This window comes from Lutjanus erythropterus, chromosome 4 (assembly GCF_056507025.1).
Source record: "Lutjanus erythropterus isolate fLutEry1 chromosome 4, fLutEry1.hap2, whole genome shotgun sequence".
Classification (NCBI taxonomy): Eukaryota; Metazoa; Chordata; class Actinopteri; order Lutjaniformes; family Lutjanidae; genus Lutjanus; species Lutjanus erythropterus.
This window is the reverse complement of record NC_139320.1, coordinates 36180746-36194273: the sequence shown is the minus strand read 5'-3', so window position 1 is coordinate 36194273 and position 13528 is coordinate 36180746. Positions and strand designations below refer to the sequence as shown.

Sequence of the window (13528 nt, the reverse complement as noted above, 5' to 3'; positions counted from 1 at the left end):
CGTCACAGCCTTAATAATATGCAGATTCACAGACATATGATGGGCGCAACATCAAGTAAGATCACCACTGCTCAGAGAATGATGAAAAACTGCCAACTGTGCCTGACTTCTGAATTAAACTTGGTTTCTGGGGATGAATGAGCTAATCCTGGGGTTTTCATTCATTGACACTTCTCAAGACATATCTGCACTTTCAGCTCATCCTGCTGTGGCAACACAGGTCCCAGTTTGTCCACTCAGCACTCAGCCTCCGCCACACACAATGATGCCACTCCAAGGTCCGGTTATGTCAGCACTGGAGGTCAATGCCCTGGCTCTGGGTGATGACATGCAGCCCATCTTTCCTAACCCCTGCTCCACTCCTGCAACTCGGAGCTGTGGGTCTTTGTCATGAGTGGCAAGGTTAGCCCTTTAAAACACTGACCACTCTCTGGACAGTAGGGTCATTAAACTCGCTGATCTGCAGCTGACTCAAACTCACAACTCTGCTCCTGCAGTCAGCCACGATGTCTGCACCACAACTTAAAATATCAAGTCAGAGATTTTCATCAAAGAGTTCGTGCACTTCGTCAACTGTCTGTCCCCTAAGTTTTGGTGATGTGAAGCTTAGCCATCTACGTCAGCTTCATATTTGGTTGAAGGGATATTGTAGGAATAATGACAAAGAATGGGACTTTCTAAACAGGATGGTCTCCAGCCAAATCCCAACTTACATTCACTCTTGTGAGCCAGAAAGGATTGTTTTGTAACTTCACAAGCATGAGACTCTGACATACCCTCCACCTCAAAAACCACCAGCAAGACGGTGAGGCTAGGGCATCTAACATTAGCCATTACCCATGTTACAAGTGCTGCTGACTTAGCAGCTGCAGGCAAGTGCAAACGAAAGAAGACAGCAAAAAACAGTGTAAGGGCTCCTTGTTCCATCTCTCTATTAGCTGAGGGCTTCATGGCCTTGCTAACTTTCTGTCTGACAGTTGGCAGTGTGCATGTGGCATAAAGTGGGTTTTTAGATCTTAGAAACAATAGAGTTTCTGACTGTAACAAAAAAAAAACAAAGCAACAGAGATATGCTGGGGTGGCAGTTGATAAAATAAAGCAAAATATCTTCATGTTCGTAAAATACACTTGAACTATTAGAAATGTATAGGCCAAATCTACATTTTTTCCATTCTCACTTTGGAATGGTCTAAAATGTGTTAAAGTATTCACATAGTCTTTGCACATGCAAAAACAAAAGATTCCTCTAATAAAGTCACCATACTTGGCAATTTCTGCTGGTTGTGCTGAACCTTGCAGTCAACATACAGTTTCCCTCTCCCATTAGCAGAACCAAGAGGAGCAGCCTCTGTTCTTCAAGCTGGGCCAGTCAGCTCTAAAGCTCATGGCAGGGCTTTACATATGTTGAACAGCAAGTGGGAAGTTGTCAGGTTTGGAAGCCTGCCTCTGGAGACCAGAAGAAACCAAATAAGTCAACATAAAGATGTTTTTCCTGTGAAAATTTGTTATGGTTTGATTAAAATTTCATCAAATGTATTAATGGCTGTGAAATCAGTAAGAATTGCGTATTGGGCTTGTGCATTAATTTGTACTTAAATATATGATTTGGTTTATATGATTATGTATTACATGCTGCCATGTCAATATGCTATGTCCTCAATGTAATGTTTACTTGGCAGACTAGTAAACAATTTATTATGGAAAGATTATGCTGGCACTAGAATACCTTTGTCACCATAATATTTAACATTTAAGTTGATTTTGGTGCCTACTTCCCCATCACATTCTTTTTAGTATTCTTCCCTGGTTTCAATAAGATAATATAGCACTTTGGAATAAAAATACAAATGAGCAGTCCAAAACTTGAAGCCAGAATAGCAAATATCTCAACAGCTACACTGAACTTCCCAGGAGAGCTGACATACGCTGGGATAAAAGTGATCCATACTGCACAGAATATCAGCATGCTGAAGGTGATAAATTTGGCTTCATTGAAATTATCAGGAAGTTTTCGAGCCAGAAAAGCGAGAATAAAACATAACATGGCCAGAAATCCTATGTACCCAAGTACGGCCCAAAAGCCTACAGCTGAGCCCAGAGCACACTCCAAGATGATTTTGCCCTTGAACATCGTAAAATTCTTGTAGGGAAAAGGAGGAGAAATTGTTAACCAGAGGATACATATGATAACTTGTATAAGAGTGAAACCCAGAACACTGAGTTTCTGCTGCACAGGCCCAAACCATTTCATCACATTACTTCCTGGAAGTGTGGCTCTGAAGGCCATTAACACCACTATTGTTTTCCCCAGAACACAAGAGATACAGAGGACAAAGGTGATGCCGAACGCTGTGTGTCGCAGCATGCAGGACCACTCAGAGGGCCGGCCGATGAAGGTCAGAGAACACAGGAAACACAGACTCAAGGAGAAGAGCAGCAGGAAGCTCAGCTCAGAGTTGTTGGCTCTGACAACAGGAGTCTGTCTGTATCTGAAGAAAATAAATGCCACAACAGCAGTCAGGCATGTTCCAAATAGAGAGGCTGCAGTGAGCAGTGCTCCCATAATCTCTTCATATGATAGAAACTCTGCCTCCTTCTTTACACAGACATCTCTTCTCTCATTTGACCAGAACTCAGGGTCACATCTCACACAGGTGATAGAGTCTGAAAAATAATATTGAAGCAGGTGTTCTACATTTGGTCTTTTGCTCTGACTTTGTTACAACTATTCCTTCATCCACTTCAAGACATAATGACCAAATAAGAAATGTGTTCAAACAAAAACAAAAATTTTAAAGCAATTTTTGCATTTAATATACTTAACCTGTAATGTTGCTTATTTCTCCCTCTGCACATCTTAAACAGTCATAACAGCAGAGAGGTTTTCCTTTCTGCAGAACCTTTCGAGTTCCTGGGGGACATTTCTCACTGCAAACTGACAAAGGTACCTGAATGAACAAGACAACTATGAGAAAAATGTTTGGGAATTTACTTTGACAGATGTTGTCTTTGCAAGCATCTGTTATTAATTTGGCTGCAGTGAGACCAATTATATTTATTAAATGACAATAACTCATAAATACAATTATAGCAATTCAAATCACTTTCCATTAATATTTAGAGGTCACATAGTCGCTTACCTGTTGTGAGTTCTGTGCCCAAAATAAAGACTTATTTTGCAGATTCAGCTGTTTGTCTGCAGGTAAAGATGAGTCATAAAGACCAACTGTGACAAATTCCACATTTCCATTTTCTGTGGGCTGCCAGTTTATAATTTCATACTTTGCTGCTGGATCTCCATTCTCATTAAAGTAAACCTCATCTCCTTCCTTTGTTTTGAACTGAATCTTTTTGATGTGCTGTAAAATCTAAGAAGATATGCATCAATGCAGACATTATTTGACAACCATTTTGGAGGCACATTGTCTCAAAATGATGATAGAAAGACTGCAACATTAGTCAAAATTTGCTTTGTTGATGTGACTTGACATAAAACTACTATTTAAGTCTTTGGTGTTCAACTCACTGTGAAAGGATCTAGATGCGCGTTGTTATTACATGTTGTATTACAGCTGAGAATACTATGAAGTGCATGGGCCACAGCATACACCCCTTTATAAATATTGTAAAATATAGGCATGAATGACATATCAGTGAAGCTGTTTTTCACTCCAGTCAGATCTTCATGTCCAGTACATTCTCTCTGATTCACTGCTGATGACTTTGACAGCTTAAACTTGCAGTTAAATAATGCCTCCCAAAATTCTGTAAACAATTCATTACTAGATGAATTGAACAGCTTCAAATCTAACATGAACTTTCTCAGGCCACTGACATGTGCTTCAGGTGTGGATAGGCCTATGACACCATCCAGAATGTGATGCCTGTCCATGGCTGCAGTTTGTGAATCAAACACCCAGCCCTCAGTACCGACCCACTGGTACCCAGTCAGGTTGTGGTGAGAAAACTCATGCATTACCAAATGCATCTCAGAGGGGAGAAGGAAAGTGACAATCACCTTGGAGGTGGAAGCTTTGATAATGTCAATTATATTTTGTATTTTGTCTGGTGGATCATTTCTAAAGACAGCTACAGAGTACTCCAGACAGATGCCCAGCTGCTGGGCAGTTTCTGTAAATGTGGCCATGCCATTATTGCCATAATCATCATTTGTTCTAATAGCTCCAACCCAAGTCCAACCAAAGTACTTAACCAACTGGGCCAGAGCTCTGCTCTGGTAGTAGTCACTGGGTATTGTTCTGAGGAAGGATGGGTACTTGGTTTTATCACTGAGACAAGCACAAGTAGCAAAGTGGCTGATCTAAAAGAAAAGAAAAATGATCACAAGACAAAGATATAAAATAAGTATTCTTTAAAACATGTTTCTCTGACTGACTAGAAGTGTAATAAGTAGGATAATATGTTGTTTTTTGTTTGTTTTTTTCACAAATATAATTTCACTTTTTACCAATCTTACCCACCAGTGGGATATGAAAGGGTCCAATGACAGTAGCTATGGCCATGCAAAGAGAGGAAAAGGTCTCTCCCATGATGGCCTGCACTTGGGCAGGTCTTGTACATGGTGTTTCAGATTGTGCAGATACCATTTCATTACCATTAATCAAGTCCAGTGCGACCCTCACACTTCTGGCAATGAAGACACATGAATCATAGATCTTATAGCCCAGAGAGATACCAGGCAGTAGGTCTGTGCTGTTATTAATCTCTTCTATGGCAAAGAGCATAGCCTGAGCAAACTGGAACCCTCTGAAATTCAACCTATATGTGGTTATAGATAGTTGAAATTTAACAAAATAAATAAAACAACAAATAAAACAAAACAACAGCATAATAAATTATATTTGATGGTATTGATACCCACAGGAAATATAAATATGTAATAAAAATATATGAGTAGAAAAAATATAAAATCAGCAAACATTTTTGATTTCAACATTCAGTTTGATAACCCTTTTCTACATGTTCTGTATCTCTACTCAGTAATTTAAATCTAAAAATATATTTACAGTATAATTTACCTGGTGCACTGCAATGGCAGTGGTTTGTGCATGTAGGTATCTTGTCTGTTCTTCCACCTGTCATGGAAAGAGAAGATTCCCCCCAACATAATGTCCCCATTCTTAGATAACTGAGGGTTTTCGGGATCCCCCCTCCGTCTGCACACCAGCTCCTCAGCCTGAGAGAAAGACGCCAACAACAGCAGCTGTAAGAGTCTCCAACCCTTCTCTGGCCATCTTTGTGTGGATGTCATGTCTAAGAGAACTAAACCACTGGGTGGCATCACATGTACTTTAATGTAAATCAGAAGCTTCAACTGATAATTATACATTTTCGCGCAGCATAAAAAAAATAGACATACCGGGTTGGTTGAGAGGAGCGAGGTGTCCAGACAAAAAAAGAGTTTTGAGCAATAGCCTATTTTGAATATCTTAATGTATCGTTTAGGAATATTCATTTGTGCTGTTACATTAACGAGAACATTATTCTGGCACGGTTTATACTTGAATTGCTAATAATGCAGACTGATGATGATCTGCAGTTGAGAAAGTTAGACTTATTAGGTTTGCTTAAATTCCACAGAACAGTATAGCCTTTTAAAAATGAATTAACTCTTTTGTTTGTTTGTTTGTTTGGGCATCTTAGGGACAATACACAAAGCTAATGGGTAGTTGCCAAATTTGTCTTAGTGTTGGGCAGGTAGCATACAGTCTCTTGTTATATCTGTTTAGCTAAAGTCTGTGGTGACCCTGAAAACACAACATGCTGCAAATTCTAAAACACAAACAAATGCACAAAACACCAACAACTTAAGAAAACACCTATATTAATTTTATACTGCAAAGTCAGAAAATATAGCCAAATATACAAACACTGCAAATAGCTCAAAACAGTATTACAAACTGGCCGCTGATGATTCAAAATTAAAATTAAAAATTAAGTTACTGCTCAGGCAAACAAAACATCTGCTACTGCTGAAGCTTCACATTAAAATCATTTAAATGCAAAACACAAGTTGTCTTGTTTGTCAGTGAGTTTGACACTGACAGCTATTGTTTATCAAAAATGCAGTGGTCATTTTCTGAATTTCTTGACAGCAACAGTAGCAGACAATAATGTAATAACTACATTTATGTACTAACTGCCAATAATGTAATACTTTATAAAAATATATTTGTATAAAAAACAAACACTTTTTTTACATATAATGTAATGTGTTATTTTATTTCTTAGAAAAAATGTTAAATTAATGCGATTTTTTCTGCTATATCTTAATCTTTCCATTTCTTAATAATAATCTGCAAAGACCTAGATGTTATGGTGCCCCGTGAGAGATAGGTGGTGAGATCATATCCATTTAAGAAGCTTTGTAATCTGAGCCTTAAACTGCTGCTTACTTTGGAGCTCATTCCCTTCACTTTTGCAGCAGTTAGGGAAAAACAGACAAGTCTTTTCTTCGTCTTGAGTAGCTGCAGCATTTAACTGACTCACTGTAACCTGTACTGTACATTTACTGCCCAATTGACAACTAACTGCGAACCTTCTCCAGTGCTCCACGAGCAGCACTTCACGCTACACATACACATGACACAGTGCCCTATTTCTTAAAAGAGCTACGCTACTCTTGCCGCAGTATCCTTCAATGAAGTCCAATAAAACTTTTTTTTTCAATTTATTTTTATAGCGTGGGCAATCACAATAAACCAGTAACCCATGGGTTTATGTTTTTCACCACAGCAAGTAAAAATCCATACCGTCACAGCCTTAATAATATGCAGATTCACAGACATATGATGGGCGCAACATCAAGTAAGATCACCACTGCTCAGAGAATGATGAAAAACTGCCAACTGTGCCTGACTTCTGAATTAAACTTGGTGTCTGGGGATGAATGAGCTAATCCTGGGGTTTTCATTCATTGACACTTCTCAAGACATATCTGCACTTTCAGCTCATCCTGCTGTGGCAACACAGGTCCCAGTTTGTCCACTCAGCACTCAGCCTCCGCCACACACAATGATGCCACTCCAAGGTCCGGTTATGTCAGCACTGGAGGTCAATGCCCTGGCTCTGGGTGATGACATGCAGCCCATCTTTCCTAACCCCTGCTCCACTCCTGCAACTCGGAGTTGTGGGTCTTTGTCATGAGTGGCAAAGTTAGTCCTCAAAACACTGACCACTCTCTGGACAGTAGGGTCATTACACTCGCTGATCTGCAGCTGACTCAAACTCACAACTCTGCTTCTGCAGTCAGCCACGATGTCTGCACCACAACTTAAAATATCAAGTCAGAGATTTTCATCAAAGAGTTTGTGCACTTCGTCGACTGTCTGTCCCCTAAGTTTTGGTGATGTGAAGCTTAGCCATCTACGTCAGCTTCATATTTGGTTGAAGGGATATTGTAGGAATAATGACAAAGAATGGGACTTTCTAAACAGGATGGTCTCCAGCCAAACCACTCAGGATCAGCTATTTTATGCATGAACATTGAACTGGCTCTACACTCCCGCGATGCCTTTTTCAGTATGACATATGCCATGAAGGCTATGCTTCAAAATCCAGTACCACTAATATCCCAATTTTAATAAATAATAGGGGTAGGCAACATGGCCTAGAATTTATATCACAGTATTTTTTTATTTTTTTTTATAATAATCATATTAGATTCTTTTTCACTTTGTTGGAAATGTAAAGGAATGTGTTTTATGCAAGAAAAAATGCCAAAAGAAAAGGTAGATTTGTTTATTGCCTCCAAATGGGAATGATGTGTTTTGGGATATGTCATGGGGACTGCCCCATAATGTGGGTTAATTAAGAAACATAATGTAATTAATTCTCACGGTTAGACAAGGGTAGGGTTTGGGCATCTAAACAGCCTTTATCTGGCAGCAAACCCAAAGCATATAAATATGAGTACAATAGTCAGTGTACCATTGGCCATGACTATCAGTGCATTTACATACAGCAGCGACAGATAATGTGTTGATCACACAAAAGACGAGGCTTTCCTCTAACAACAAATCCAGCTGATCTTGCACTTGCAATATTTCCAAAAAAGAGAAATGCAATGGCCTACATCTAACCAACTACTCTAACTCTTTTGACTTTCCCTCATTGGTACAACATTAATACTAGTCCCACATTGCACAGGCCTATGGGAGTACAACAGATGCTAGCCACAGCTCCACAACATGCTAACATAAAGTACAAAAGCCCAACTTGAAAAATTTGAAGTCAGCATCAATTTGAATGTTTCGCTTCTGTTTTGAAGTGAAGCTTACACTGTACTGGCCCTTGTAATAATCTGCATTTTGTACAGGAGCCTTCTACCTGCATGTTATCACAATAGAGAAGTAAAGTAACGCACATAAGTTTTAATATGCTAAAACTTTTATTATGGTAATGTGATGGCCAAGGCCACACAAATGGACAGTTGAGGGTAAAACCATGCACACTCACCTCACTTCTTTGTTCAATGCACAGGTTAGTTTAATTTGCAGTCAACCACACCCCAAACAATTCAGGTCCACACTACAGTTTATTTGAGTTATAATTTCTTTATTTTCCTTTAGCTTTACACTGTTTAAATGGAGTGCACACATTTTTACACTGTAAGGTTAGATTTAGTAATTTTCTGTTGTATTAATCACTTTTCTTTGTCTTCTTTTTGAGTTACCATGCTGGTGGGGGTGGTTTCCTCCTGGACGGGCAAAAGGTGTGGCACAGGAGTGGAACCTGTTAAATCCTGTGGCCAGCTCATCAGGCCATTTCATCTGCAGCCGTGTCAGAGGGGGTTTTTGGGTTTAGTTTGTTTTTTCTGTGTATTAGTTTTAGTAGATACCATTTTGTTTTCCCCTTTTTGTGTTAGTTGGTTTGGCCAAGCCGGTATATATGTTCCCTCACATTTCATTTTGTTAGGTCAGTTTGTTCAGTTAACACAGTTTTGTTGCTGTCATTTTTGAGTATAGTTATATTTTGTTGACCTCTTTTATAGACCTAATTATTAAGTTTTTGATTTATATTGTCTGGCATTATTTTTTGGGTAAATAAAAACCCTCTTTTCAGCAAATTCCTGTTCTCCTCATTGCCTCACTGCTTGGTCCCTGACAGGTAATGACTGAACTAAAACCAAATCCATGTCGTGGGTCAGCATGACTTGACCAATTACTATCATATACCCATCAACTCTAGTTTGTCCTCTTTCTCAAGTCCATTTGTCAGTTCTTTTTGCTCTTTTCAACACCCAGTCACTGTCAATTAAACATTTTATTCTGAATGACTTTGTTACCTTTCACAATTCAGATATCCTCTGTCTTACTGAGACTTGGCTGAAATCAGGAGAATGCTGCCCCCTGGTGGAGCACTGCCCACTTAACTATAACTTCCTCAATGCCCCGAGGTACATGGGCTGTGATTGTAGTGCAGTGGTTTATAAGAACCACCTCAACTTTGTCCCATTTACTGCTGGGTCTTTAATCTTCTTTAATAGCCAACTTTAAAATTCATGTCGTAGTGTGTGGTATGGTTGTCTACTGAGTCCCTAGATCTGGTACAAATATTATGAATTCTTGAATATGTTTATCATTATAGGTGATTTTCAAATACACATAGATCATCCATTTAATCTCCTTGTCACAAAATCATTTAACCTAGTGTAACATGTCTCTGGCCACAGACATAACAAATGGGCACACCCTTGAACTTTTTTTTGTTTGTTTCCAATACTACTTACCAGCTTCTGAATCCTGCCTATTTTTCATGGCAACTGCTTGACTTACCTGCTGCCTTTGATCCCAAGTGTCACGCCCTAGTAACTGATAGATTCAGTGCCTGGGTTTGTATCTCTGGCACTGCACTCAAGTAAAGATCATTTGTCTTCATCAGCTCCCATCATATGTGAGGTCCCACAAGTGTTGATTCTTGGATCTATTCTGTTTTCATTGAATGTTACATGTGGGCCATTTGCTTAACTTTTCCAGTGGTATCTTTTACCACTGTCATTCCAACGAAACATAGCTTTACTTCTTTGGTAAACCTAATAACCTCAATTACTTCACTACTATTCATGCTTGCCTAGCTTCTTCTTGAAGAACAATAAGATTTTTTTTCTCACAAATGCAATTTAAGTGTTTTGTTCATTTGTTTTTTTTTTGTTTGTTTGTTTGTTTTACCCACCAGTGGAATATGAAAAGGTCCAATGACAGTAGCTATTGCCAAGCAAAGAGAGGAAAAGGTCTCTCACATAATGGCCTGTACTTGGGCAAGTCTGGTACATGGTGTTTTGGGTGCAAATACCACTTCATTACCATTAATCAAAGCCAGTGCAACTTTTACACTTCTAGCAATGAAGACACGGGCATCATAGATCTTAAAACAAACTGGAACCCTCTGACATTCAACCTTGAAGTGGACAGTTAGTTAGATATTTAAATAGTTAAAGGAGACATATTATTCCCCTTTTCCACAACATAACATGACCTGTGTTATCTTGTCGAATGGGGTCTCAACACAACATCTGTGCCATGCTTTAGTCAAAGTACCTCAGGAATCAGGCACCAGAGCACCCCTCTCACCTTATGAAAACAGCCCTGTGAGTCTGGAAGCCAATGTAGTGACTTGTGCTGCTTGATGCAGCCAACAACAGAGCAGTTTCTGTGCTTATTTCGCCTAGACATAACTTGTGCCCTCTGGTCTGGTTACCTGATGCATGCGGCGAAAAAAAATGGTGCACATTCGTGAACGTGGTTGTCAAGCGTGGGTGAGGATATTTAAATTAGGAGTGTTCTGAGCTGGCAAATTACGTAAGAAGCCGAGCAAATCCTGAACTGCGTGTTTAATGCTGTGTATTCAGATCTAAGCAGACCACAAACATATGACTGGGTTGTTTGATTTCACATTTTGTGGGTTGGTAGACACCCCAGATTCCCAAATATAGATGCTAGAGCAATGGAAAAGTGAGTTTTGCATAATATGTCTCCTTTAAATAGTTAAACATGCAATAAATTTGTCCTTAAAATAAAAAAAAAAACAGCAGTGTAGTAAATGAAAGCAGTTCATTAGTACTCACTGACTGAAATCTGAAATTGTAATTACAGTGTAATTTACCTGGTGCATTGCAGTGGCAGTGGTTTGTGTCTGTCTGTTCTTCCACCTCTCATGGAAAGAGAAGATCCCCCCCAACATAATATCCCCATCCTTAGATAGCTGGGGGTTCTCTGGATCCTCTTTCTGCCTGCAAACCAGTTCCTCAGCCTGAGAGAAAGATGCTAACAGCTGTAAGAGTCTCCAACCCTTCTCTGGCCACCTCTATATGGAGGTCATACTATCTAGGAGAACTAAACCTCTGGGTGGTATTAAAAGTTATTTATACATTTTTGGTACAGCATAAAAAAGTGAACAGAGATCACTGTGGACATCCCACATTGAGAGGAGGGAGTTATCCAGACAGTTTTGAATTCCATTAAATTCTTTTCTTTGGATTTTTGGTCCACTTGTATGCCTGAAGTGGGTACACAAGCTATCGCCCAAGCGGCGCAACACGAGATATACGAGATCTCGCAATACCTTCAGATATGTGTTTACATGCTACTTGGAAGCCACTCAGACAACAGAGAGAGAGATCTGCTCAGAAATAGTGACTTGTTATGTGAACAGTTAACTTTGCAAACTTTCAACAAAGAAGAAAATTTCAGAGGACTTCCACATAGAAGAGGAACATCAGTTCTTTGCTGCAGCCGCGCCACTTGGGCGAGAGCTTGTGAGGTGTCTGTGCGGGGATCAGGTCTGAGAGGCTACAGTTGACATTTAGGCTGAAAACATGGTGTAAATGGTGTCTTTTTTGGTCAAATTTTAATGTCGCAGCTTACAGACAATTGGATTACACCACATGAGCAGTATGGACACATTTTGTGGGGGTGTTTTGTGTTCTTTTTTTTTTTCAGTTTAAAACTGGTCACCATTCACTTCAATTGTACTGGATTTGGCTGCAACGCTGTTTTCCCCTGAAGCCCCGGGAGTCTTTTATGAACTGGAGATCTTCACCCATCCTCACATCAGCACAGGGGTGAGTAGATATTGAGTGAAATTTCATTTTTGGTTGAACTATCGCTTTATGTGGTGATGGAAAATAAGCTAAAATGTAATATCTTTTTGTTTACATACATTGTTTATTTAGGAAAAAGTTGTAGATGATAGCCTGAAGTTTTATTTATTGCACATGAACTATCACACATAAATGACACTTACCCTTACTGTAGCCTCTTTGAAGTAGCCACTCAAAAACCCCACACACATACACACACACACGGACTCCACAGATGTTTGTTTTCATTTTGTTCATTGTGTGAAGACTCCGTCATGTTTGCTGTTATCTTCCAGGTATTCACACCTATGTGTGAACTCATGGACCCAGCTTTCAACCATGATTGCTTGAGTGCAGCCAGTAACCCACAAACCCTTACCTGGTCTTGGATTTTCTCTTGGATCTCTTATAGCTCTCTGAAAATCATGTATGATCTGCTGGAGAATATACAAATAACTCAAGATATCAACACAAGAGCCTGCCTTCCATGCATGCTGATATGAAGTACATCATCACTGGGGCTTTTAACTACATGTATCACTCAGTTTCACGGGTGTCCTAATAACCATTGGCCTACATTAACAGTACAGTGACTCACAGAAACAGACTATAGAGACAGACAGGTGGAGACAAGAGGCGTTTTGTACAAGATTCAGGGCTTATTGCTGTGTGACTTCTATCACACACTTTTTAATACAGCATAGTACATGGAGTACAGTATAAGCACATCAGTTTTACAGGTTTTGATCTGTAAATCAGGGAAAATACTCAGGCTAATATGCATTCCTGTTACCATTGTTCTGAAATGATTTGCATAACTATGGACATGACATACAGAACAACTATAAGAGTACTTCCTGAACATTTTTCACAGTCAGCAGATGAATTTATTATCAGCTTTTGAATGCTTTTCATGCTAAAATCACATACAGTATCTGCTCTAGTGAAATTCTGAATTAGTGAATCTAGTGAATTCAACCCACACAAACTAGCCAGCAATGTTAGTGTGCAGGAAAATGTGTTTCTTGGCAACAATGCATTTACAATCAAGTTGCAGAACTGTTCATTTTGGCTGAGCCAAAGAAATTACTAAACAAACAAAAAAGTCATAAATTGTTGTCAGTTATTGGTGTTAACTAATAAATGGTGCTTATAGAAGTTGTGTGAAAGCAATAGGACACTCGAGGTCATCTACGTGTACTGATAAATCACTATGGCTGTGATCATCTTCTGCTGATTTTCAGTACAACATGACTCCCCCTAATGTGATGTTATTTTATTTTATGAACTGAATGGTTTTGAAATCAGCAAGAAATTAGGTATTGGGGTTGTACATTTACAAACTGATATACAATGGAAACATACTAGAGTAGTGCAATCTAAAAGTCTTTAATAAAATGAAAATAAATGTTTTGCTGGTAGTCCTAC

At 39.2% G+C, this 13528-nt stretch overlaps 1 protein-coding gene across 1 annotated transcript; it reads right to left on the bottom strand.

The window, feature by feature from the left end:
* Window positions 1-1768: 1768 nt before the first annotated feature.
* Window positions 1769-5350, bottom strand: LOC146328814 (extracellular calcium-sensing receptor-like). Its single transcript, XM_084716510.1, has 6 exons — window positions 5040-5350; window positions 4482-4779; window positions 3527-4321; window positions 3141-3368; window positions 2825-2948; window positions 1769-2664 (listed from the first exon to the last, which is right to left on the bottom strand). Exons 1-6 carry the CDS (start codon window positions 5348-5350, stop codon window positions 1769-1771), a joined length of 2652 nt encoding a protein of 883 aa, XP_084572636.1.
* Window positions 5351-13528: the final 8178 nt, after the last annotated feature.

Coding starts and splice junctions, on each gene's coding strand:
- LOC146328814 (XM_084716510.1), bottom strand. CDS start 5,350: ATGTATAATTATCAGTTGAAGCTTCTGATTTACATTAAAGTACATGTG. Junction 4,322..4,481: donor GACCCTTTCATATCCCACTG/GTGGGTAAGATT, acceptor CTTTTCTTTTAG/ATCAGCCACTTTGCTACTTG. Junction 2,949..3,140: donor GGGCACAGAACTCACAACAG/GTAAGCGACTAT, acceptor TTGTTCATTCAG/GTACCTTTGTCAGTTTGCAG.